This window comes from Muntiacus reevesi, chromosome X (assembly GCF_963930625.1).
Source record: "Muntiacus reevesi chromosome X, mMunRee1.1, whole genome shotgun sequence".
Lineage (NCBI taxonomy): Eukaryota > Metazoa > Chordata > Mammalia > Artiodactyla > Cervidae > Muntiacus > Muntiacus reevesi.
The window spans coordinates 15,069,949-15,096,745 of NC_089271.1; the positions used below are offsets into that span (position 1 = coordinate 15,069,949).

General features: G+C 39.2%; 1 protein-coding gene across 2 annotated transcripts in view; it reads left to right on the forward strand.

The window, feature by feature from the left end:
* Positions 1-26,797, forward strand: part of REPS2 (RALBP1 associated Eps domain containing 2) — a 254,183-nt gene that overhangs the window by 199,155 nt on the left and 28,231 nt on the right. For both annotated transcript variants that reach the window (XM_065916435.1, XM_065916436.1), the window contains exons 15-16: positions 23,323-23,406; positions 24,440-24,585. In XM_065916435.1, coding sequence (XP_065772507.1) covers positions 23,323-23,406; positions 24,440-24,585 — 230 coding nt within the window. The remainder of the gene's footprint in view (positions 1-23,322; positions 23,407-24,439; positions 24,586-26,797) is intronic.

Below are 26,797 nucleotides of genomic sequence, written 5' to 3' on the forward strand. Positions count from 1 at the left end.
TAGAAATAGATGTTTTTCTGGAACTCTCTTGCTTTTTTGATGATCCAGTGAATGTTGGCAATTTGATCTCTGGTTCCTCTGCCTTTTCTAAAACCAGCTTGAACATCTGGAAGTTCACAGTTCATGTATTCCTGAAGCCTAGCTTGGAGAATTTTAAGCATTACTTTACTAGCGTGTGAGATGAGTGCAGTTGTGTGGTAGTTTGAGCATTCTTTGGCATTGCCTTTCTTTGGGACTGGGATGAAAACTGACCTTTTCCAGTCCTGTGGCCACTGCTGGGTTTTCCAGATTTGCTGGCATATTGAGTGCAGCACTTTCACAGCATCATCTTTCAGGATTTGAAATAGCTCACCTGGAATTCCATCACCTCCACTAACTTTGTTCGTAGTGATGCTTCCTAAGGCCCACTTGACTTCACATTCCAGGATGTCTGGCTCTAGGTGAGTGATCACACCATTGTGATTATCTGGGTCATGAAGATCTTTTTTGTACAGTTCTTCTGTGTATTCTTGCCACCTCTTCTTAATATCTTCTCCTTCTGTTAGGTCCATACCATTTCTGTCCTTTATTGAGCCCATCTTTGCATGAAATGTTCCCTTGGTACCTCTAATATTCTTGAAGAGATCTCTAATGTTTCCCATTCTGTTGTTTTCCTCTATTTCTTTGCATTGATCACTGAGGAAGGCTTTCTTATCTCTCCTGGCTATTCTTTGGAACTCTGCATTCAAATGGGTACATCTTTCCTTTTCTCCTTTGCTTTTCACTTCCCTTCTTTTCACAGCTATTTGTAAGGCCTTCTCAGACAGCCATTTTGCTTTTTTGCATTTCTTTTTCTTGGGGATGGTCTTGATTCCTGTCTCCTGTACAATGTCATGAACCTCCGTCCATAGTTCATCGGGTACTAGGTAAATACAAAAGCCAGTAAATAAAATCTGTGTTAATGGGCATACATGTATAAAAATGTTGGTTGTGAGAGTAGTAATATAGGGTGGCAGCAGAGCTATACAGGACCAGAGATATGTGTACTATTGATACTAAGTTGGTATTAATTCAAACTTGTTATAAAGTTAATATGTTAACTGTGATTCTGAGGTAACTACTAAGGAAAAACCTAAAAAATGGCACCCTATCACAAAAATCAGTTAATCACAAAAGAAGACAGTAATGGAGGGTTGAGAACAAAACAGGTATAAGGCATAGAAAACAAACAGCAAATGGAAGAAGTAAATATTTCCTTTTAGTAATTGCTTTAAATTATATAGATTAAGATCTCCAATTAAAAGGCAGAGACAATGGATGCATGAGACGAGTGCTCGGGCCTGGTGCACTGGGAGGACCCAGAGGAGTCGGGTGGAGAGGGAGGTGGGAGGGGGGATCGGGATGGGGAATACGTGTAACTCAATGGCTGATTCGTGTCAATGTATGACAAAACCCACTGAAATGTTGTGAAGTAATTGGCCTCCAACTAATAAAATAAAATTTAAAAAAAAAAAAAGGCAGAGACAAATTGATTAAAAAATTATCCAAATATGTGCCGTCTACAGTATACTTCACTTTAGATCCAGTGATACAAACAGATTGAAAGTGAAAGGATGCAAAAAGATACAACATACAAATAGTAACCAAAAGAGAGCTGGGATATATATGCTAATACCAGACCAAAATAAACTTAAAGACAAAAATTGTTACAGGAGGCATAGAATGACATTATGTATTGATAAAAGAGTCAGTGCATTAATATGATAAAAATTATAAACCTATACACACCTAACAACAGAGCCTAATAATATATGAAGCAGAACCAACAGAATTGAAGGGAATAATAGCCAGTTCTATATTAATAGAGAGTTTAATAAATCACTTTCATCAATGGATTGACAACTAGGCCAAAGACCAATGAGGAAATAAGAGGCCCAATAGACATCTATAGAACCCTTTACTCAACAATAGCCTACATATTTTCCCTCAAGTGCACATGTGACATTCTCTAGAATAAACAGTATGTTAGGCCACAAAACAAGTCTCAACACATTTTAAAAAACTGAAATCATACAGAGTATCTTCTCTGACCACAGTGGAATGAAACTAGAATTCAAAAAAAGTAAAACTGGAAGATTCAGTAATGTGGAAATTAGATGACATATCCTTACAGAAAACAATGGATCTTAAGGGATACACAAAACAACTAGATGTAAATTAAGATATCAAAAAATATTAATCATGAGGAGAGGACAGTACAGATGCAGGGTTGTTAAAATGCGTTTGAAATTAAGAGATCAACAATTTAAAAGAATCATGTATATATTATTTGTATGATATTTATAGCATATTTTATATATTGCTATATAAAAACTTCATGGTAACCACAAACCAAAATCAATATTGGATGTACACACAAGAAAGAAAAAGGAATCCAAACATAATGCTGAAGATAGTCATCAAATCGCAAGAGAACAAAAGAAGAAGAAAGGAACTAAAAAGTCTTAAAAAAACACCCCAGTTAACAAAATAACAGTGAGAACATTCATATGAATAATTACCTTAAATGTAAATGGACTAAATGCTCTAATTGAAAGACATAGGATACCTGACTGGATATAAAAACAAGACTTATCTATATACTTTCTACAGGACACTCACTGTAGAGCTAAAGACACACACACACACACACACACACACACACACACAGAGAAAGTGAGAGGATGGAAAAAGATATTATTTCATGTAAATGAAAATGACAAGAAAGCAGGAGCATTTACACTCATATCAGACAAAATAGAAAATAGACTTTAAAACAGAGGCTATAACCGAAACCAAAGAAGGAATCAGTACAAGAAAGGATATTAGTTTCTGGTCTTACATTTAGATCTTTAATCCATTTTGAGTTTATTTTTGTGTATGGTGTTAGAAAGTGTTCTACTTTCATTCTTTTACAAGTGGTTGACCAGTTTTCCCAGCACCACTTGTTAAAGAGATTGTCTTTTTTCCATTGTATATCCTTGCCTCCTCTGTCAAAGATAAGGTGTCCATAGGTTCGTGGATTTATCTCTGGGCTTTCTATTCTGTTCCATTGATCTATATTTCTGTCTTTGTGCCAGTACCATACTGTCTTGATGACTGTGGCTTTGTAGTAGAGTCTGAAGTCAGGCAGGTTGATTCCTCCAGTTCCATTCTTCTTTCTCAAGATTGCTTTGGCTATTCGAGGTTTTTTGTATTTCCATACAAATTGTGAAATTATTTGTTCTAGTTCTGTGAAAAATACCGATGGTAACTTGATAGGGATTGCATTGAATCTATAGATTGCTTTGGGTAGAATAGCCATTTTGACAATATTGATTCTTCCAATCCATGAACACGGTATGTTTCTCCATCTGTTTGTGTCCTCTTTGATTTCTTTCATCAATGTTTTATAGTTTTCTATGTATAGGTCTTTTGTTTCTTTAGGTAGATATACTCCTAAGTATTTTATTCTTTTTGTTGCAATGGTGAATGGTATTGTTTCCTTAATTTCTCTTTCTGTTTTTTCATTGTTAGTATATAGGAATGCAAGGGATTTCTGTGTGTTAATTTTATATCCTGCAATTTTACTATATTCATTGATTAGCTCTAGTAATTTTCTGGAAGAGTCTTTAGGGTTTTCTATGTAGAGGATCATGTCATCTGCAAACAGCAAGAGTTTCACTTCTTCTTTTCTATCTAAATGTAAGACCAGAAACTATAAAACTCCTAGAGGAGAACATAGGCAAAACACTCTCTGACATAAATCACAGCAAGATCTTCTATGACCCACCTCCCAGAATATTGGAAATAAAAGCAAAAATAAACAAATGGGACCTAATGAAACTTAAAAGCTTTTGCACAACAAAGGAAACTATAAGTAAGGTGAAAAGACAGCCCTCAGATTGGGAGAAAATAATAGCAAATGAGGAAACAGACAAAGGATTAATCTCAAAAATATACAAGCAACTCCTGAAGCTCAATTCCAGAAAAATAAATGACCCAATCAAAAAATGGGCCAAAGAACTAAACAGACATTTCTCCAAAGAAGACATACAGATGGCTAACAAACACATGAAAAGATGCTCAACATCACTCATTATCGGAGAAATGCAAATCAAAACCACAATGAGGTACCATTACATGCCAGTCAGGATGGCTGCTATCCAAAAGTCTACAAGCAATAAATGCTGGAGAGGGTGTGGAGAAAAGGGAACCCTCTTACACTGTTGGTGGGAATGCAAACTAGTACAGCCACTATGGAAAACAGTGTGGAGATTTCTTAAAAAACTGGAAATAGAACTACCATATGACCCAGCAATACCACTTCTGGGCATACACACTGAGGAATCCAGATCTGAAAGAGACACGTGCACCCCAGTGTTCATCGCAGCACTGTTTATAATAGCCAGGACATGGAAGCAACCTAGATACCCATCAGCAGATGAATGGATAAGGAAGCTGTGGTACATATACACCATGGAATGTTACTCAGCCTTTAAAAAGAATTCATTTGAATCAGTTCTAATGAGATGGATGAAACTGGAGCCCATTATACAGAGTGAAGTAAGCCAGAAAGATAAAGACCATTACAGCATACTAACACATATATATGGAATTTAGAAAGATGGTAATGATGGCCCTATATGCAGGGCAGAAGAAGAGACGCAGAAGTACAGAACAGACTTTTGAACTTTGTGGGAGAAGGTGAGGGTGGGATGTTTCGAAAGTACAGCATGTATATTATCTGTGGTGAAACAGACCACCAGCCCCGGTGGGATGCATGAGTCAAGTGCTCGGGCCTGGTGGGCTGGGAAGACCCAGAGGAGTCGGGTGGAGAGGGAGGTGGGATGGGGGACCGGGATGGGGAATACGTGTAACTCTATGGCTGATTCATATCAATGTATGACAAAACCCACTGAAAAATAAAAAAATTAAAAAAAATTTTTAAAAAAAGAAAGGATATTATACTTGTTAATATATATGTACACAATACAGGAGCACCTAAATATATAAAGCAAATATTACCAGATATAAACAGAGAAATTGACAATAATATGATAATAGTGTGAGACCTTACACCCCCACATACATCAATGGATAGATCATGCAAAAAATTAGTAAGACAGCAGTGGTCTTAAATGACAAAGCAGGCCAATGGACTTAATAGATATTAAGGACATTTCATCTAAAAAGAGCAGAATATACATTCTTTTCAAGTGCACATGGAGCGTTCTCCAGGATAGACCACAAGCTAGGCCACAAAGGAAGTCTCAACAATTTTAAGAGGATAGAAATTATGTGAAGCACTTTTTCCAACCACAAGGGTATGAAAGGGAAATCAATTACAGAAAAGACAAGCAAAAACACATGGAGAGTAAACAACATGCTAGTAATAAACCAACAGGTCAATGATGAGATTAGAGAGTAGAAGAGAAAATACCTCAAGATATGTAAAAATAGAAACACAACTTTCTGAAATCTGTGGAATGCAACAAAAGCAGTTCCAGAAGGAAAGTTATAGGGATACGTGCCTTCCTTAAGACCTAAATAATGTAAAGGAGTTAGAAAAAGAACATATTCCAAAGTCAGCAGAAGGAAGGAAATCATAAAGATCAGAGAGGAAATAAATAGGCCAAAAAAATCACATACCCCACATTAGAAAATAGGAAACCAAGAGTTGTTCTTTGAAAAGATAAACAAAATTATAAGACTTTAGCCAGGCTCATCAAGAAGAAAAGAGAGAGAACCCAAATGAACAACATAAGATATGAAAGAGGAGAAATAACAACCAATTTCACAGAGATACAAAAAATAATAAGAGAATGCTACAGATAGTTATATGCCAACAAATTGGGCATCCTAGAAGAAATGGATAAGTTTCTAGAAACATAAAACTTGCCAAAACTGAATTAGGAAGAAACAGACAATTTGAACAGGCCTATCACTAATAGTGAAATTGAGTTTGTAATTAAAAAACAAAAGCTCTCAGCAAATGAAAGTCCTGTATCAGATAGCTTCAAAGGAAAATTCTTCCAAATGTAAGAGGAGCTACTAGTTATCTTCAAACTAGTTATCTTCAAAGCCACAGTAATCAGAATAGCTTGGTACTGGCACAGAAACAGACACATAGACCAATAGAACAGAGAGCCCAGAACCTATGCATGTATGGTCAGTTAATCTATGACAAAGGAGGCAAGAATATACAATGGAGAAAAGATAATCTCTTCAGTAAATAGTGTTGCAAAAACTGGATAGCTACATGTAAAAGAATTAAATTAGAATATTTTCTCACACCGTATACAAAGATAAGCTTAAAATGATTTAGTGATCTACCTATAAGACCTGAAACCACAAAACTTGAATAGTCCTTGACATAAGTAAGAGCAGTATATTTTTTAATCTGTTTCCTAAGACAAAAGAAATAAAAGCAAAAATATACAAATAAGACCGAGTTAAAGTTAAAAGCTTTTGCGCAGCAAAGGAAATAATCAGCAAAACAAAAAGACAACCTAGTTAATGGGAAAACATAATTTGCAAATTATATGACCAACAAGGGACTGATATCCAGGATAAATAAATATCCATACAACTCAATATTTTAATAAAAGCAACCTTATTAGAAGATGGGTAGAAAACTTGAATAGCCATTTTTCCAAAGAAGATAGGTAGATGGTTGACAGGCACATGAAGAGATGGTCAGTGTTGCTAATTATTGGAGAAATGCAATCAAAACCATGATGAAACGTCACCTCACACCTGTCAGAATGGCTGTCATAAAAATGACCACAAATAGCAAATGTTGACAAGGGTATGGGGAGATGGCAACTCTTGTACATTGTCAATAGAAATGTAAATTGGTGCAGTTACTTTGAAAATAGTATGGAAGTTTTTTTCTCAAAAAAGTAAAAATAGAACTACTCTATGATCCAGCAATTCCACTTATGAGTATACATCTAAAAAAAATGAAGAAAGTAATTAAAAAAGATACATGCACTCCAATGTTCACAGCAGCATTATTTATAAGATACAAAAGCAACCTAAGTATCCATCAACAGAGTAATGGTTAAAGAAGTGGTGTGTGTGTACATACATACGTATGTATACATACACATATGTACATACATACATACACACATACACACACAGGAATATTACTCAGCCATATAAAAGAATGAAATTCTACCACTTATAGCAATGTGAATGGACTTAGAGAATATTATGCTTAGTGAAGTGAGACAAATACTGTGTTATCACTTATGTGTGGGATCTGCAAAGCAAACAAATGTATATAGTAAAACAGAAATAGACTCACAGTTAAAGAAAACTAGCTAGTGGATACCACAGGGAGAGGGAAGTAGAGAGGTACAAGATAGGCATATGGAATTAATAGGTATAAACTACTATGTATAAAATAGGTTACCAGCAAGGGTTAGGGTTAGATACAGCACAGGAAATTATAGCCATTTTGTAATATCCTTAAATGGAGTATTGTTTATAAAAATGCTGAATCACTATGCTGTACACCTTAAACTAATATAATATTGTAAATCAACTATACTTCAATTTAAAAAAAGAAGAGAAACTAGCTGAACCTAAAACTAACAGAAGGAAAGACATAATAAAGAGTGGAAATAGAGAATAGGAAAACAAGCAAGAAATCATTGAAATCATAAGTTGGGTTTCTGAGAAGATCAGCAAAATGGACAAACCTTTAGCTTTACTGACCAAGAATGTAATTAATCTTGTGTTGTCCTCTAGTTAAAATAAAAGGCTGTATTTTAAATTAAAATAGGTTCTGATAAATGTATCTCTCATTATAGATCACACTGTTTTGAATTTATCAAGGCTGAAGATTCAAGTAGATTATTCTGCTTTGTGTAAGACCTTTTTTCTTGTATTGACTTTGCCAGTACATTTCACTCTATGATGCCTAGTTGTAGAATTGTTTCATAGTTTACTCAGAAAGCTAATTGTAATCCTAGGTTGGTATACCATGAAGAAACAGTTGTGGTTTAGATAGAATTTTGAGAGTTCTGAAAGTCCTCTTATAAGGATTTATCAAAGAAATTTGAAAAGTAGTACAGTTGACTGCATGAGAAATTCAAAAAGCAAAGGAAATGGCTATAGTGAGAAGTTCAAGGAGAAGAGGGAGTGACAAGACATTGAGATTGGAATAAAGGAGGAAAGATTAATTATAATTCCCTCCTTTTAAAAGGATCACTCAATGTGTGCCATCTTTCAACAAATGCCATTAGAATTTTCCCCAAGAACTAGTTCAAAAGAAAAAATTCTATATGACATTTATTTTAGTATTATCAATAAAAATTAAAACAGTACAGGCAAAACAGATGTTCGAGAAGGGTCTGGTTAAGAGTATTGTATGTATATCCACCTAATAGAATATTAGAAAGCCGTTAGAATGACTACATGGAGAATAGTAGAAAATATCTGAATACAGAAAATTGATTGTACCACTTAAAAGCTTTTGCTAATAAGGTGTTCTTCTCTCTGAAGGTGATCCTGAAGGTATTGGCAGTTATGCTGTGGTCAGAGTTTGAATCCCTTTCTCATTGTTGCTGGCCAGTGTTGTCTTGTCACTGGGCCATTGAAGTTAATTCCTCAGTGAATTTCTACTAACTCTTTTTATTAGTCTAAAAGGGTCACTTAGTAATTAATTTATAATTTAGCTATCTCAGGATAACTTGTTTATATAAGTGCATTCTCTATTTTGAGGAGACTCTGTGTGAGTAGTAGGTATATGAATTTGAGTATCCTTGAATGCCTCTGTATGTTTCAATCATAAATATCACGTGTTTATTGTTTACCATTTGGAAGTAGACTCCTGAGTAATTGGTAGGAGTTTAAACAGCTGTTTTGGTGGGGAAATTAGGCAATTTTTCTTATAAAGATTTGCTCTTTCAACTAAAGATTGATTGAGAGAAAGGAAAAAAGTGTTATGAGAAGCAAAATAAAGTCAAAGCTCTATCAGAATAAAATGACCTTTGGAAGCTACTTTTAAGAGACCGTGCTCTCAGAACTTGTGATGAAGCATATAACATTGCATAATCATAAAGTTACGATAACTCCAGCAATTTTGAGGCTCAAAGCAACCGTTTACTGAAATACATCATCTAATAGTTTTTTAAATCCATCTATGTTCTCTGAATAGTAAACTCTTATTGCCCTTTCTCTTAAGTGGTTATTTTGCTGCATGTAGAATTCTAGGTTGAAGGTTATTTTCCCTCAGTATTTTGAATGTATTACCTTCTTCTTGTCTGGCATTTACTTTTGTTGCTGCTGAGTATTCTGTGAATCTTCGTTGCATTCCTTTGGAGTGACTATCTTTTCTCTTTGGTAACTTTTAAAATTTTATATTCAGTGTTCTGTTGCAACTTCACTGTGATGTGTCTAGGTATAGATTTAAACTTATTTATTCTAGATGATGATTGGTGTGCACTTTCCATCTGGAAAATGAGCACTCTCAGTCATGTCTCTGCGGGTTCTTATTCCTTAGTTATTTCTTCTGTTTTCTTCTGAAACTCATTAGATATGTTTCTGTGTCTATCAACACATCTTTTATTTCTAGTCATGGCTCTTCATCTTTTTATGTCATGATCTCTCTGGGTTGGCTGTGGATGAAATCTTTGACTTCTAAACTTATAACTCTTTTTGAGTAACTGTATATGATTCTAGGTTTTATAGTTCATTCTTTTTTATGTCAGCCTGTTCTTGTTTTGCTTTTCCCAATTTCTGTTTCATAGTTCTCTGTTCCTTTTTGGAATGTATTTCCTACTTTTAACTTTGTGGTTTCTAAATAAAATTATTTTAAAGTTACTTATTTTCAACTTGTTCTGTCTTCCTTTTTGGCAGAAGTAAATTCTTAGAGCTGTGTTTTTTCCTTTCATATTTTTTTTTGAAATTTGCTTAACAATTTTATTTGAAATTGGAGTTTGAATTTCATTCTCATTTCTCCAAGTTCCTCCATTTCTAGCAGTTCAGTGGTGTCTCTGCCAGCCATACCCCACAGTCCTGCACCCATGGGCCTCTAGTCTAGGGCTAATTCTTCTTCTTGAGGTTCAGCACTTCCTTCCAGTACAGATGTCAGGGATCGTGCAGATGATACCAGATGGTGGCTGAGCCCAAGACTGGGCTATGATGTTCTATTTGCTTCTGCTTCCTTTCCTAAGTAGGCAGCCCCGAACACCTTCACAGACTTCTTCCTCGCTTTGTAGGTTTACAGGTAGTAAAGTGTCACCTTGTTCTCTGGCTTCAGGGAATCTTGTTATGGGCCCCCTGCCTCATGTGGGGCATTTAAAGCCCTTACTCTGCTGTATTTGAGCACTCAGCTCCCTCCACCTACTTCTGAACCCTTAGCCTTGCCTACCAATTTGTGATTTGGCCACACAAGGATCTTTATTTTGCTGCTGAGTGTGTCTCAGTCTTTTTTTTTTTTTTTAACACTTTTTGCTTGTGTTGTCATCTGTCATTGCATAGCATTTTATGGAACAGAAAGTTTAAGTTCACAAAGCAGAAGTGAGGTACTTAGAGCCTCATAGCTAGTAAGTGACAGTGCTAGCTTTTGTAGAAGAGGAAAACTGGGAAAGTTTTCTGGGTACCTGCTTGAAATTTAATGATAAACCTTTAGAGAAAGATAAAGAAAAAAGTATTCATTGCACATCATAAAAAGTAACTATAGATCTGCTAAGCACAAGTTAATATGGATTTTCAGTCTCTGTGCCCATTTTCTAAATATGAAGTATTTCCTAACATTAAGCTAAAATGTTTATTTTTAAAGTGCCTTCCCCAGTGCAGACTTATGTTCATCTTTGCCAAAAGAGCTTTCACATTTTGGTCACTGGGCCATATTTGGTATAGCAGAAAGCCAAGTGTATTTCATATCCTGCTTTCAAAGAGGGGAAAAAAAGAGGCAGAAGTTTTAAATCATAAATAATTATTGTTTATGTATTTCAAAATTGATTTTAAAAGTATACAAACCATTGAGGCTTTGTGATTATTTACTTTATTAATTTATCAAGTACTTACATATAGGGCTTATGTGCCAGCTGCTCTTCTAAGTGCTTTATAAATATTAACTCATTTAATCCTAGCAACCATGTATGGTAGGTTCTGTTGCTGTCCTCAATTTGCAGATAAGCAAACTAAGTCACAAAGAACTTCAGAAATTTGCCCAGAGCAAGTGAGGCCTGAAGCTGCCATACTGACCTAGACTATCTAGACTCCGAGTGCCAGCTCCTCCTACTACGCTCTACTATGCAACCGTGTCTCAGAGTTATTTTTCTTAACTTCTCTCTTCTTAACAACAGAGTTGACACATTATCACCGATACATTTTATATTCTGAAACCTCTTAATAAATTAGCTTCATCCCACTACTAGTAGCTTGTTTTCCTTCTCCTTATTATATTTTGCTTGTGATGTTACTGTGTAAAGCTTACTATGCTAGCATCACTCCTCTGGAAGATTCCTTAAGTTCATCTACTCAGTTCATCAGGTGTTAACAAAAGGTGATTATGAGAGGCCCACACTTGGCTGAGAACTGTAGGAATGCAAAGGTTGTGATGTGGTCCTTCTCCTTCAGCTCCTTCAGTCTCACCCATTGTCTGAAAGTAGTTATGCATAATGCCCTCCAGCCTGTGGTCTCTCGTGGTGCATCTATGTAACTGTCATTTTTTGTATATCTCATCTAAACCCATTTCCTCATGCTCTATGGTCAAGGGTTGTAGGTGATAGCTGGATACCATGTTTTGTATAACTAACAAAATAGCCCAGTGTTTGCCCTGGGAGGCAGCTATGCCTGATTTCTAGGTTCCTGAACAATGGGATACTTATTTCTCTTCTCTGACACCTATCCCCCACTAAACAGTGACAGAAACCAGGAAACACCCATAAGTGTCAGGGGAGAAGCAAGTGCAGAAGCAGAGCAGGATAGGAGGGTGCCCCTTGTGCTGTGGTATCATTAGGAGTGGACGGTAAAGGACACCCAGAGGGCAGGGCTAGAGAGGAAGCCTGACAGAATAATTAAGAACATGGCCTCGGGGTTCAAATCCTCTCTCTGCCTCTTACTGGCTGTGTGTCTTTGAACAAGTTTGCTTAGCCTCTCTGTGTCTCAGTTTCACCATCTGTGAAATGGCTATAGTAGTAGTGTTTACTCTCAGAAGGTTGTGATGGTCAAGATCTCTAACGCGCTTAGGATGGTGCCTGGCATATGGTCAGCTCTCACGACAATGAGCTATTATAATTATCAGTACAGGCCCAGTGAAGCAGAGGTGGAGTCTGGCAAACAGAATTACAGACTCAGGACAGCCAGAACTTTGTGATCATGAGCCCAGAATGAATACCAGACTGGGTTGTGTTAGAATCACGTTCTTTCCCACATTTGTGATTTTTCATGGCTGGCCTACATCAGGGTCAACAAACTACAAATGTAGGTGAAATCCATATTTTCACCTGTTACTTTAAATAATGGAAATGATAAGGAAAAGAATCAGCATAAAGACAGTCCCCCATAAGCTTTTAACCCATCGTCTCCTACTATGAGGATTGCGATGCCTATGTCTATAGTTTGCGGCTTTACCTGGAGGACCTTTATCTGGTCAAGATACTCTTTCAGACTTCACTAGCAGAACCTTGAGCAAATATCCTTTATTCACCTGACAGCTTCAAAGGCTTGCTGTGAGTGGACGTTCCCAACTCTGTGTTTCTCAAGCATAATTAGAAGAAATTGACTAAGGCCTTGCCTTCAAGGTGAGGAAGAGGGAAAGAAGCCTGTCCTGGGAAAACAGGATAAAGGAGCTCTTTCTTCCTGTCTCCTGAATACCCTGCTCTGCTCAGCAAGTTCTGTAGGTATCCCTTACTGGTGTGCTGGTAAATCTGTCTGATGAAAGAAAAAGCTACTATTTGTAGCCATTGCTGACATCCCTGTTGTAAATATTCCCACCCTGGCTGATTGCAAGCACAGTTTGGAAGGGCTGCACGTCATCATTGGCTCATTGGTACCAGCCTGCTCTGCTGTAGGCAGCTTTACTTTACCACTAAAGCTTTGTGTCAGGATTCTCTGTGCCAGGGGGTTTTTGTGGCGTTTGTTGGTTTGTTTTTAAATCTAGGGACTGTTCCAGCCTAGTCCCAAAATGTTAGAAATGAGGCCATGTTTTTGACTAGAAATGAATCTTCCTCCTTGTTTTTATTTAACTTGTGCCACTAGGTGGCACTTTAAGGACATTACAGGAAATTGGCTTTACTGGATTTATTTTTTAACTTCTTATTCAAGTATAATATGTATCAGTAGGTACACATTGAGTGTGTATCTCAATGAATTTTCACAAGCTCAGCACATCTGTCATTGGCACTTATATCAAGGAGCAGAATATTACTGGCACCCAGAAAGTCCCTCTTACGCTATTTTTCAGTTCCAATTCTTATAACTGGGGTTCCCGCTGTTCTGGCTCCTAACAGCATAGATGAGTTTTACTTGTTTCCTGCCCTATATAAGTGGAACCATGAAGTGTATACTCTTGTGCCTGGCCTCTCCTTATATGCTGTTTGTGTGATCCATCCAGATCGTTGTATGCAGTTGTAGATCAATGCTGTATAGTATTTCATTGTGTATGCAAATATATCACTGTTTTCTACTGTTGATGGACATTTGGGTGGTTTTCAAATTTTGGCAGTTATAAATAATGCTGCTATGCATGTTCATGTATGAGTTTTTGAGTGGATGTGTATTTTCATTTCTCTTGGGTCTATCCCTAGGAGTAGAATTTCTGGGTCATGCGGTAAGCATATGTTTGGCTTTAGTGGATGCTGCCAAATGGTTTTATAAAGTGTACTGATTTATACTCCATCAACAGTATTCTCATTTCACTTCTACATCCTCATCAATACTGAGTTTATTTTATGGCTGATTCCTAACTCTTACATAATTTTTATAGCTACCTCTCTAGCCAGCTATTTCTAATTGAATTTTTTTCTGAAATCACCTTTCTCTGATGAACCTGGCTCATGCAGGAAGGGCCATGTCATCCCCAAAGGGGACATTTATCACAGTCTACGTATGAGCTGTCAGCAGTTAGAGAAAAAGTGTTATTGAAATCCTCCATCATTAATACAGAGCAATGGAAATGGAAAAGGAATTCAACATTATAAGTGTGGTAAAACATCAAGTGAAGGTAGGACTTTGAGGGGCACTCTCCCGCTCAAGGTTTTCATCTTTTGGCAAGAGGGGGAAAGTTCCTCATGTTAACTTCTACTTACAGAAGTAGATCCTATGCCTGGGAAACCAATTATGATTGTCTTCCTGATCAGGATAGCAGCTGCCATTAATGAATAGCTACTCTGTTTTTGTGCTTAGTACCCTGTTGTTGTTCAGTTGCTCGGTTGTGTCTGACTCTTTGCGACCTCATGGACTGCAGTACGCCAGGCCTCCCTGTCCTTCAAAGACAGATGTTTCACTTAATCTTCACAACACTAGAAATTAGGTGGATTATCCCCTTTTGCAGATGATGAAGCTGTGGCTCAGAGAGGTTAAGCCGATGTTCAGGTTATATACCAAGCAAATGCCAAGCCTGGATTTGACTCCACAGTCTGTGCCCTGTACCTGCTCTGCTCTGTGGCGCCAGTTAACATGGGATGACGGTTTTGACTTGTGCACTGGAATATGAAATAGTGTTGAATTCATTACTAGCTCCTTGCACACATTGATCAGAGGACCTGCTGTTTGCTGACCTTCAGCTTCAGTACCAGGGAAGCAAGAGTGAAGTAAGATGCAGCTCCTGCCCTCCAGGTGCTTATACTTCAGCTCCATTTCTATCTCTCACAAGTGACTTGGGTCATGGATTTTGGAAATTGTTCTTACAGAGAACTCAGTCCTCTGGATTCTCTGTCTGAGACCGACTGAAATGATGGAATTTGTTGTGGCCACTGTGCTGCTGGCCATTGGTTCTGCAACTTCTATGCCTCGGTTTGACCACATGGTTTTCTGGTGTGTCCTTACCCAGCAGAGATGGGAGTCAGGTTGAATGACATTGAGGATATCAATAAGGTGCTGGAGATCCCTGAGAGGCTGTAGCAGGATTGTTTGTTTATCTGTCTAGAAATTAGCCTCAGCCTTTGTGATTCAGTCTTGGGATCTGCCTGGATTCTTGGGAGGTAAATGAAACTTGAGTTTCTTTTTCTAATCTGTCAGTTGCATGAATATTACAACTTTTAAAAAGTCATCAGTTATTCACATGGCAGCAGTTGGTTTTGCAACTAGAGTACTTACTTTTTAAATGAGATTTGATTCTTTTTTGGTTGCAAATCTGACATTTAAACAAAAGTCTTATTGCTAAAATTTTTTCCCAACTTCAAATATATATTTATTTGTGAAACCATATTGCATATACCACCTATTCCCTCCATGGTAAATGGAGAAGAAAACAATTAAGAAACCTACTTAGTTTTTACTGGTGCACCTGTGGCCTTTTCCAGACTAGGACCTTGGAGACTTGGGTTTCTCATTTTTTAACTGAAGAGTTTGGGCCATCGGTGGTCCCTAGTTGGTCTGGGCAGGCTACATAAAAATCACCCAGGGAGCTTATTAAAATAGAAGTTGTAATGCTCCAGACCTAGGAGATCCTAATTAGAGAAGTCTGGGATAGTATCTAAAAGTCTGTAATTTATAAAAATTCCCCAGGTAATTCTCCTGTGCAGCTCTATTTGGGAACCACTGGGCTAGAAGGTCTAGAACAGAATGGAGTTGAGCAGAAACTTCTCATATGTTTGAAGATTTAGGTAATAGTTATGTGCCTGGAGTGGGTTCCAGATGGGCAAACTAGTGCAGTTATGATGCGGAGGAAGATTGTAGCCAGACGCTGGAAGAGCTTTAACCAGCTGAAGGAGTGTGTTGTTTGCCCAGGCCTTAGGGACCCATCGAGGGGCTTTGAAAACATACATTTTGATGAGAAGGTGCTTTGCAGGATGAGTTCCTCAGTGGTATGCAGGATGGATTGGACCAGGGGAAAAACCAAAGGCTGGGAAAAGACCTACTGAAGTTTCTGCAGCGGCCCAGGTGAGGGGATGTGATGAGCAACTGGTCTCAGACGGGCACCGTGGGGCCTTTGTGAGCTCATCTGCAACTGGAACCTGAGTTATTTTGTTTTAAGCTACTTTAAGGAAAAAATCCATAATTTATCCGTGTTCTGTTAATCTAACTACCATAAGGAATGATTTTTATTGTGTTTGTGTCCAGGAGGCTTTAAAGGAGCCCAGTAAATAAATTCATGCAGAGAAGTAGTTGGCAGCAGCAGTAACAGCTGCTACTGCAGAGAAAGAGGGAGGCAGGAAGGGGGCCCTTTCTTGCCCTGCCTCACACTCTCGGCCAGGGCTAGAAGGGGACAATGTATGTTTGGCTTGAATGGTGTTTGCCTTTCAAATCAGGTGTAATGGTTTTCCTTTGTTCGTCTAAAACCCAGTCTGTAGGTCAGTGTTTCCCCAAGTGTGTTACACAGGACCTTAGTTTTGCTGGGTGGTAATGTGAATTATATGAGAATAAGGAGTTGAAGCCAAACAAGTCTGGGGAACTGCTGGGTTAAACAAAGGCAGTGGCTTCCTTTACCTCACAGGAGTTCAAAGCATGTGGTGTGTTGTGCGTTCTCTGGATTTCTAAGAGGGAGAGAGACTGTGCAGTGTTTCCTGACCTTATGTGTAGGATCTTCTCCCCTCCAGGTCAGGGACTGGCAAACTGTGACCCACACACCAAATCTATCCTGTCACCTGTTCTGTAAATAAAGTTTACTGGGACACAGCAACACCCATTCCTTGTATTTTCTATACCTGCTTGTGCACTCAGCAGCAGAGTTGCAGGTTGGCAGCAGAGACCTGGAGACCCAGAGACCAAATGACCTAGACAACTGAAAATATTTACTATTGGCTCTTTACAGAAGAAGTTTGCTAATCTCTCCTCTAAGAAATTCGTGGAATTGGTGTTACCTTAGAACCCGGATTGGATGGGTGGTTCTAGCACTGCTTTGTGATGAGTCTGCTTAGTTTTTTTTTTTCAGCTGTTGTGTGGCCATGTTTCTTTGCTGTTGCTTTAAACTGTTTCCTCTCTCAACCATTTGCCCATTGTCTAAGATGGAAGCCAGGATTCCATGTGTCACTGTTCTTTCCTTTCACTTCCCACACTCCACCAATCTCCAAGGAGGTATCCGGTCTCCAGTCCAAATAGCTCTCAAAGCTGTCTGTCTCCACTCTCACCAGACTGGTTTGAATGACCATTGTCTTTTGTCTCGTTTTCTTCTTTAGCCTTCTAATTGAGTTCCCTCCCCCCAGTATGGGTCTCTTCCAATCTGTTTCACTCAGCAGATTCAGAATAATCCTTCTAAAACACCAAATCTTGTCAGATTACTTCCCTACCTAAAATCTCATGTTGACCTCTGTGACCCCCAGGATAAGCTTTAAATCCTCAACATGGATGTACCAACCAAGGTGTAGGTCAGGAAAACAGAGACCACTCTAGGTATTTCACACCGGAAGAGATTTCATGCACAGAATTAGGTACTTACAAAAAGAATTAGATGTGCTAGAGAAGTGAAGGTGGGTGAAGGCCAATGCTATCAGGTTTACCACAATTTTCAGGAAGCGTAGCTATTCTAAGAACTGAAGGAAACAGCTGGAAATGCTCAGGCTGTCTGCAGCACCAGAGTCATGATTTGCAGGGAAATGCCTGAGTCCATGGCAAGATACTTTTGACTCCTGAAGCCTATGCTTTTCTGCCCACTGCTGTCAGAGGAGCAGTAATATGGCTTGTTTTTTCTTATTTCTTTGATTTCATATGAGTGACTTAGTGGCAGCAAGGAACTGTGTGGAAAGTAGATTTTATAAATGTAGTTCCCAGGCTCCAATCCCCTTCAGTGCAGGGAAGAGCTTAGTCATGGGGAACGGTGCTGAGTGCCGATAAAACAAGCCAGGACAATAGTCCGTAAGACCGAGTGTGGTCTACTCTGCTCTCTTGCTCCAACTTCAACTTTCCCGTTTTTCTCCACTGTTCACTCTTGTTCCACTCTGTTAGACCCCAAGTCCCAGACATACTGGAGTGTTTCTTAAGAGACCTAAAATAATAAACATTTATATCTCAAAGTTTCTATGAGTTAAAGATTCAGGAGAAACTCATCTGGGTGATTCTGGCGCAGAGTCCCTCATTAGGCCATAGTCAAGATGTCAGCTGTGACAGCAGTCATCTGGAAGGCTTGACAGGGCCTGAGGGACTCACGTCTAAGATGGCACACTCACATGGCTGTTGGCAAGAGGTCTCACTTCCTTCTTATGTGGGCCTCTCCACAAGGCTGTCTGAGTGCTTCAGGACATGGCAGCTGGCTTCTCCCAGAAAAGTTTATTCAAGAGGGAGCCCAAGGAGAAACATACTAGAATGCTTTAACTCCCCTCTTCCAGGATCACATTGCCTGGTGTCTCAGGTCAGGTTGTCTAAAAGCAGAGCTCGAGATGAGGATTCTTGAAAAGTGGCACATCAGATGTATAAAATAATTATCTGTCTAATTGAATAAGTGAATGATCCCTTCTTCTGGTGGAGAATCCAAATGCTTAGCCACCCTGGGCCTTTGTCCCTTTCTGGGAAGCCAGCTGAACAGAGCCCACGTTGTCCCATCAAAGCTCCTCAGTAGTTCTCAACATCCTAAGTGGCAGCACCTTCCAAGTCCATGTGACCTGTCCAAGTTTTTTGTTGCAAAAGCAGAATGAAAATATGTTTTTCTTTTTTTCTTAATATGTAAATTTTATTGAAATATAGTTGACTTACAGTGTTTCAGATGCACAGCAAGGTGATTCAGTTATACATAGACACATATATTATTTTTGAGATTATATTCCATTATAGGTTATTATAAGATATTGACTATAGTTCCCATTATGCAGTAAACCTTTGTTGATTGTTGCATGTCTATTATTTTAAATTAGAAATCTAGCATTCTATTCATACTGTCAAACAAGTAGAATCAGAATGTCATAAAATTTTTAGTTGGGCAAAAATTCGCGTTTTCTAAAGCTTTTCTACTATACTTGTTAAAGGCTTGAGAAAGAACATCAAAAAAAGAAGAGATGGAGAAATTGGAAAACATAAACTGAATGAAATGGGAGCACTGAATGTGAAATAGAAAAAGTGAAACATACTAGATAAAACTGAAAGATCATCATATAGTCCATTTGTTTTTAAACATAGCTGCTGATTCAAAACATATCTGGAGCTTTGGAGAAAAAAAGCATTACCTGGACATTTGTATTTTTCAGAAAGTTCCAAGATAATTCCGATATACATCTGAATTTTAAAAAGTGATTGCAGGGTTTTCTATTAAATGATAGTTTTGGTAATATAGAATTCTATTATTTTTTCTGTTGACCAATCATGGTATAATGGTATTAAGTCAGTAATAGCTACATAATCACAATAGTAAAAGATATTTATTAGTTTTCACAATTAATAACCAGATAAAAAATAAAAGATAATTATAATTGCAAGCGATAATGGGAACATGGTTAACCTAAACAATATAAAATAATTACACACAATTTTGGGGGTCAAACGGAGTGATGTGTTAAGTTAAAGTGCATGCATGTACATGTTTTCATCCACCCAGCCAGTCTATGTCTTTTGGTTGGTGCATTTAATCCATTTACATATAAGGTAATTATGAATATATGATCCTATTAACATTTTCTTAATTGTTTTGGGTTTATTTTGTGTAGGTCTTTTCCTTGTCTTGTGTGTCCTGCCTAGAGACGTTCGTTTAGCATTTGTTGTAAAGCTGGTTTGATAGTGCTGAATTCTCTTAACTTTTGCTTGTCTGGAAAGCTTTTGATTTCTTCATCAAATCTGAAGGAGAGTCTTGCTGAGTAGTGTTTTCTTGGTTGTAGGTTCTTCCCTTTCATCACTTTAAATATATCATGCCATTCCCTTCTGGCTTGTAGAATTTCTGTTGAGCAATCAGCTGATAACCTTATGGGAATTCCCTTGTATGTTATTAATATTTGTTGGTTTTCTCTTGTTGCTTTTTAATATTTTATCTTTAATTTTCATCATTTCGATTACTATATGTCTCAGTGTGTTCCTCCTTAGGTTTATTCTGCCTGGGATTCTCTGTGCTTCCTGGACTTAGTTGACTTTTCCCATATTAGGAAAGTTTTCAGCTATGCATGTCTTCAAATATTTTCTCAAGTCCTCTCTCTCTCTTTTCTCCTTCTGGCACCCCTATTATGTGAATGTTGGTGTGTTTAATGTTGTCCCAGAGGTCTCTTAGGCTGTCTTCATTTCTTTGCATCCTTTTTTCCATATTCTGTTCTGGGGCAGTGATTTCCACCATTCTGTCTGCCATTCTCACTTACCTATTCTTCTGCCTCAGTTATTCTGCTACTGATTCCTTATAGTGTATTGTCCATTACTGTTTGTCCTTTAGTTCTTCTGGCCTTGGTGAACATTTCTTGCATCTTCTCCATTCTGTTTCTGAGATCCTGGATCCACTTTATTACCATTATTCTGAATTCTTTTTCTGAAAGGTTGCTTATCTCCACTTCATTTAGTTGTTTTTCTGGGGTTTTATATTATCCCTTCATCTGGGACATAACTCTCTGCTTTTTCATCTTGATTAGTTTTCTGTAATGTGGTTTTTGTTTTAACTGCTGTGGGATTGTGGTTCTTCTTGCTTTTTCTGTCTGCCCTCTGGTGGATGAACCTAAGAGGCTTCTGTACGTTTCTTGATGGGAGGGATCAGTTCAGTTCAGTCATTCAGTCTTATCCGACTCTTTGCAACCCCATGGACTGCATCACTTCAGGCTTCCTTGTCCATCACCAACTCCCAGAGCTTACTCAAACTCATGTCCATCAAGTCAGTGATACCATCCAACCATCTCATCCTCTGTCGTTGCCTTCTCCTTCTGTCTTCAATCTTTCCCAGCATCAGGGTCTTTTCCAATGAATCAATTCTTTGCATCAGGTGGCCAAAGTATTAGAACCTCAGCATCAGTCCTTCCAATTCAGGACTGATTTCCTTTAGGATTGACTGGTTTAATATCCTTGCAGTCCAGGGGACTCTCAAGAGTCTTCTCCAACACCACAGTTCAAAAACATCAATTCTTTGGTGCTCAGGTTTCTTTATGGTCCAACTCTCACATCCATACATGACTGCTGGAAGAACCATAGTTTTGACTAGTTGGTCCTTTGTTGGCAAAGTAATGTCTCTATGCTTTTTAATATGCTGTCTTGGTTGGTCATAGCTTTTCTTCCAAGGAGCAAGCGTCTTTTAATTTCATGGCTGCAATCACCATCTGAAGTGATTTTGGAGCCCAAGAAAATAAAGTCTGTCACTGTTTCCATTGTTTCCCCATCTGTTTGCCATGAAGTGATCGGACCAGATGCCATGATTTTAGTATTTTGAATGTTGAGTTTTAAGCCAACTTTTTCACTCTCCTCTTTCACTTTCATCAAGAGGCTTTGTTCAGGATCATTCTAGTTGGCCACATCTGGCCGTTCACCCAGCTTGCAGCTGGGATGCTACCTTTGCCTGAGTCTTGGTCACTCACAAGGCTAGCTGTTCCTATAGGCTCCACATGTCCTTGGCAGAGTCCTTATTCCCCTGAAGCCTGTTTGCCCACTCATTTCTCTGCCTTTCTACTAGACTTCAAGCTCCTCATCAGCAAGTTCTGGGACTTATTCATCCTTGAACACTGGTTCTAGTACATGCCCTGCCTGTCATGGCTGTTGGATAAATATTTCTTGAGTGAATAATACTCAGGCCCAAGAGTGCCGGCAGCTATATAGCATAGTGGTCACAGCCCAGCTTTGGGACCTGAAGCATGGTTTCACACTCTGCTATTTGTATAATCTTGGGTGAATTCCTTGCCTTCTAGAGCCTCAATTTCCTCTCTGCTTCCTAGGGCTGTGACGATGAATGCAATAATCCATGGAAAACACCTAGAGCAACATGTGACACATAGCAAGGTTTTGGTGGTTCATAGTATACATCTATTAATAACAGTAACAGCAATGGTAATAATACAGTTAGCCTTAATGGAAAGGAGAAAACTGTAAGAAAAACTTGGAACTAGAAATCAGGCATGTTGAGTGCCTGCATCGTGGGTTTTGAAGAGGCAGCGAGTGGGAGTGGATTGGGCACCAGGGATCCAGGGCAGGCAGTGGAAGTGTAGGAGCAGATGGGCTTACTCTGGGAAAGAGTGAACAGGGAGGGGAAAATGGAGCAGGAGAACCCCCAACCCCACATCTGAGGGATAAGAGGAGCCATAACAGGAAGAGAGAATGTTTCCAAGTAGGACACTGGCTCATCAGATGCTAGGGACAGGAGTTTTGCAAATGGAGACGAGAGTGCTGAGCTGGACATTGGTCTCTGAAGACTAGAGGCAGCTGGGACGTGCTGAGGGCAGTTGGCAGGAGAGGTGGAGAGGAGTAGGGTCAGAGGAAGGAAGAAGCGGGGCTCCACTAGAGCTTGAAGAGGGCCCAGTTAGCGATGAAGTGGGTGCGCTCAGGCCACAGCTTGTGTGCTGCCATGTGTTTCGGTGATGCAGATTAGCTTGTGAGTCTATAGAGGACTAATAACGTGGAAGTCATATTGGTTCACATGTTAACATTTTGCTTCACTGGCTAGTAGCTGCTGAAAACCAAGGACTCTAGCAGTGCCAAACATAGTAAGCCTGGGAGGTAGGGAGCCACACGGGGTGTCCCTGCTCCCTGGGCTCCACCATCGGGCCATGTGGCCCCACTGTCTTGCAGGCCTTTGGGGCCATTCCTCCCCCGTCTTTGTGTTTTTATTCATGGACTCCATATCCCTCAGCAGCCAGAATCCTGTTTTCTCCCTCCATCATGCTTACCCCTCTCCTTTTTTTTAAAGGTAAACAGTCATGTCTACTAGTGTTTCTTTATCAGAAATTGAAAATAAACATTTCAGTGCTTTTTATTATAATTATTGTATTTCTTAGTGCTTGAGTTGAAATTTTAATTTCTTTCCCCTACTTTTTCACTAGGCCTTGTTATTTTTAGTTTGCACTTTCAGAGCATTAGTTTTTAGCAATACATACATCCAATTATAGAAGACATTCCTCTTACTCCTTTTCCTAAGATTGAACAGTGCTGGGAGGAGAGATGGGAGGGAATAGCAGGGTCTAGAGAAAGTTTTCTCAAGGATTGGCAGATCTGACCATCCTTGGCTGTTTCCCCTTAGTAACTATTTTCCTAGGCTCTCTTTACTACACATTTAGGTGGTTGTATTTTTGCATTTTTTTCCCTTTCTGCAATCTTTTGCTACAGTCTGAACAAGCATCTGAGGCCGAGTTGCATCCCCAGTTGAACAGGGCCCCCTCTCAAGCTGCGGAAAGTAGTCCAACAAAGAAGGTAAGCCAGCATGAGGGCATTACTGTGATGGCCTTGTGATCCCTCCCCAAGGCTGCTTGCCTCTATTAGCCAAGACTGTTTTAAAGTTTTCATACCCTGACATGAATGTTTATGATCCAGATTTCCTTGAATCTGGGTTCTTTGTGAAGATTAGGGTCCTGATGATTCCTAGGCTCCACCTTGATGTCTCTGACAGTTTGTACTTCCGTCTTCAACCTCTAATCTAAATATGGTGGCCTTGCTTTTGGCAAGACCAAGAGGAGCAATGGGGAGGGCCCTTAGCAGAGTCCTGCACCCTGCTGAGCCTCGAGGAGTGCCGAGGGGGCCTGGGTGGTCTCCCCTTTCTAGTCTTTGTGCCGCAGTTTACCCTGGCCCACCATGTCACCGATCCCCAGTGCATTTGCTCACTCACTCACCGTGCTCTCTGTGAACGCGTGCTCTTCTCCCCCTCCTCTCTTCTGCCCCATTTTCTCAAGCCCTCCTCCCATCACAGAGCGTGTGCCTACGCTTGGGAGGACAGATGGGGTAGGGCCTCCAAGAAAGCAGGCCAGCTACCTCCTTCCAGAAGACACAGTGGCTCATCATCTTGGCTTGATGTAAGAGTACAGGGTAGGAGAATGATGAGTTTATGGTGAAGACCTCTACAAACTTTAAAACTTAGAACTTATTTAGAATGTATTCCCCAAAGCCCCAAAGTAAGGCAAGAGAGAATTTTGTCTTTAGTAAGGAAAGGCCTTGTGATGTGAGATGCACACAGCATTTAAAAAAGAAAGGAGAGGAGGTAAAGAGGGCACCTGATTCCTGTGTCCTTCTAGGTAACAAAAAGGTAATAGGCTGCAAACATGGAAAAAAAAAGAAGGAAAGGCCCATGGAATCTGATAGTCCGTCCAGGTCTTGCCAAGCCACAAGGCATGACCTTGGATGTGGAGTTTGAATAGAGTGCATGACTGACCTTGGGGACAGGCCAGGAGGAACATAAGGCATTGACAAGATGGGTGGCATTTACTTGTTTAACTTTTTTTTTAATCCACAGGAGATACCATATTCTCAGCCTCCATCGAAGCCCATCCGTAGGAAATTCCGACCTGAAAATCAAGCTACAGAAAATCAAGAGCCTTCTACCACTGTAGGTGGGCCAGCTTCTGTAACAACCGTGAAACCCCATCCAGCAGTCCAAAAGTAAGTAGAACAGATAAATGAGCACATAGTCAGAACTTTCATTTTAAATCTGCATATACAAATGTAAACTTATGTTTACACTCAACCCCTTGGACTGGTGTGATTTTAATGGTTATAGTCTTACCTCACTCATTTCTGTGATGGTATTACAGTCTCCCAGTCATGTAGAAAGAGGGTTTCTTTTTTTTCTTTTTCTTTTTTTTAAGAAAGAGGGTTTCTAAGTGATAAGACTTAACCTGACCCAAGGGGTGAGTGAGTCACAGGCTGGGGTGTATTTCAGATTGGTTTGATTTCCTTCCCCTCCTCTCTCCTCTTCCCTTCCTTCCCACCCTTCTTGCTTGTTCTGGCCTGTGTTTTCCTGGGAAGAAGACAGTACTATAAATGATAGTTCCTTCTTTACCTGTCTTATCTCATGTCCCCTTGATGCATGTGACCAGCTTCAAGACCCTCAGACCCAACTTTGAGTAGATGCAGTATGTGATTCCTTTTCATTCCCATGAAGAGATTCTGTTGTTGAGCATCTCAGCACAGAATGGTCACATGCAGAGCCTCTAAGATATCTTTTTGTAGCTGAATAGATGGTAGGGACACCTGTGGACATTGCCAGGGACCAAAAAAACCATCGTCTGGACAAACCATCCTTCTCCAGAAGACTTTTACTTTAAGAAGAACGATCATTTGCCACAGTGAAATTGAGTGAGGGCAGAAACGTGCTGCTATGTGTGACTTCAGGTGAGCCTGACTAGTCACTAACACAGATGCTTGGGATGTGTTATAACACTGCTCCTTACAGGTCTCAGGGTCTGCTGCAGAGTTTCTCCTGCTTACACTGTTATGGGAAGAAAACCAACAGGTTCTGTGGGTGCAGCTTGCTGATGAAGTCAGTCCCCATTCTGAATCTGTACAGCACTCTTCTTTAGGTGATAGCTTTTGTTTTTTTACCAAATAGACAGTTTCCTAGCGGTGTTAGTGCATCAAGGAAGTATATTTTGTCCTTAATGGTCCCTGAGAGCTTAGGCCATCTTCCAGCCATCCTCCAGTCTAGAGGATGGATCTTCGAGATACAGACGCATAAACTTTCTTTGATGTTCTCCTCAACTTGTCACTGTAATCTGTACTTCACGTCAGTGCTGGCTGTGTGACAACTGAGTGGTGGCTATGACATGCTCCAAAGTAGTTGGAAGGGCCACTGGTGGAATTCAAGCAGATATCTTTGTCTTTTTTTTTTCATTTTTAAAAAAAGACGTAACCTTATTTAGATGTGTTTCATATAGTATCCAATTCACTCTTGTAAGTGTACAATTCAATGGTTTTTAGTATATTTATATAGTTGTACACTCATCATAACAGTTTAATTGTAGAACATTTTCATCGCCCCTAAAAAGAGATTCTGTGCCCATTAGCAGTCACTTTCCACTCCCACATCCCAGGCAACCATAGTCTATCAGTACTTTTTGTCTTTATAGATTTGCCTATTCTGGCTATTTCATTTAAGTGGAATCATATCACTGTTTATAATAGCCAGGACATGGAAGCAACCTAGATGCCCATCAGCAGACAAATGGATAAGAAAGCTGTGGTACATATACACTATGGAATATTACTCAGCCATTAAAAAGAATACATTTGAATCAGTTCTAATGAGATGGATAAAACTGGAGCCCATTATACAGAGTGAAGTAGGCCAGAAAGATAAACACCAATGCAGTATACTAATGCATATATATGGAATTTAGAAAGATGGTAATGATATCCCTATATGCAAGACAGAAAAAGAGACACAGATACATAGAACAGACTTTTGGACTCTATGGGAGAAGGCGAGGGTGGGATGATCTGAGAGAACAGCATTGAAACATGTATATTATCAAGTGTGAAACAGATCGCCAGTCCAGGTTGGATGTATGAGACAAGTGCCTGGCGCTGGTGCACTGGGATGACCCAGAGGGATGGGATGGGGAGGGAGGTGGAAGGGGGATTCAGGATGGGGAACACATGTAAATCCATGGCTGATTCATGTCGATGTATGGCAAAAAACCACTACAATATTGTAAAGTGATTAGCCTCCAACTAATAAAAATAAATGGAAAAATAAATAAATAAATAAATGGAATCATATAACATATGGCCTTTTGTGACTGTCTTCTTTTACTTAGTATCATGTTTTTAAGGTTCAACCATGTTGCATCATAAGTCAGAACTTAATTTTTTA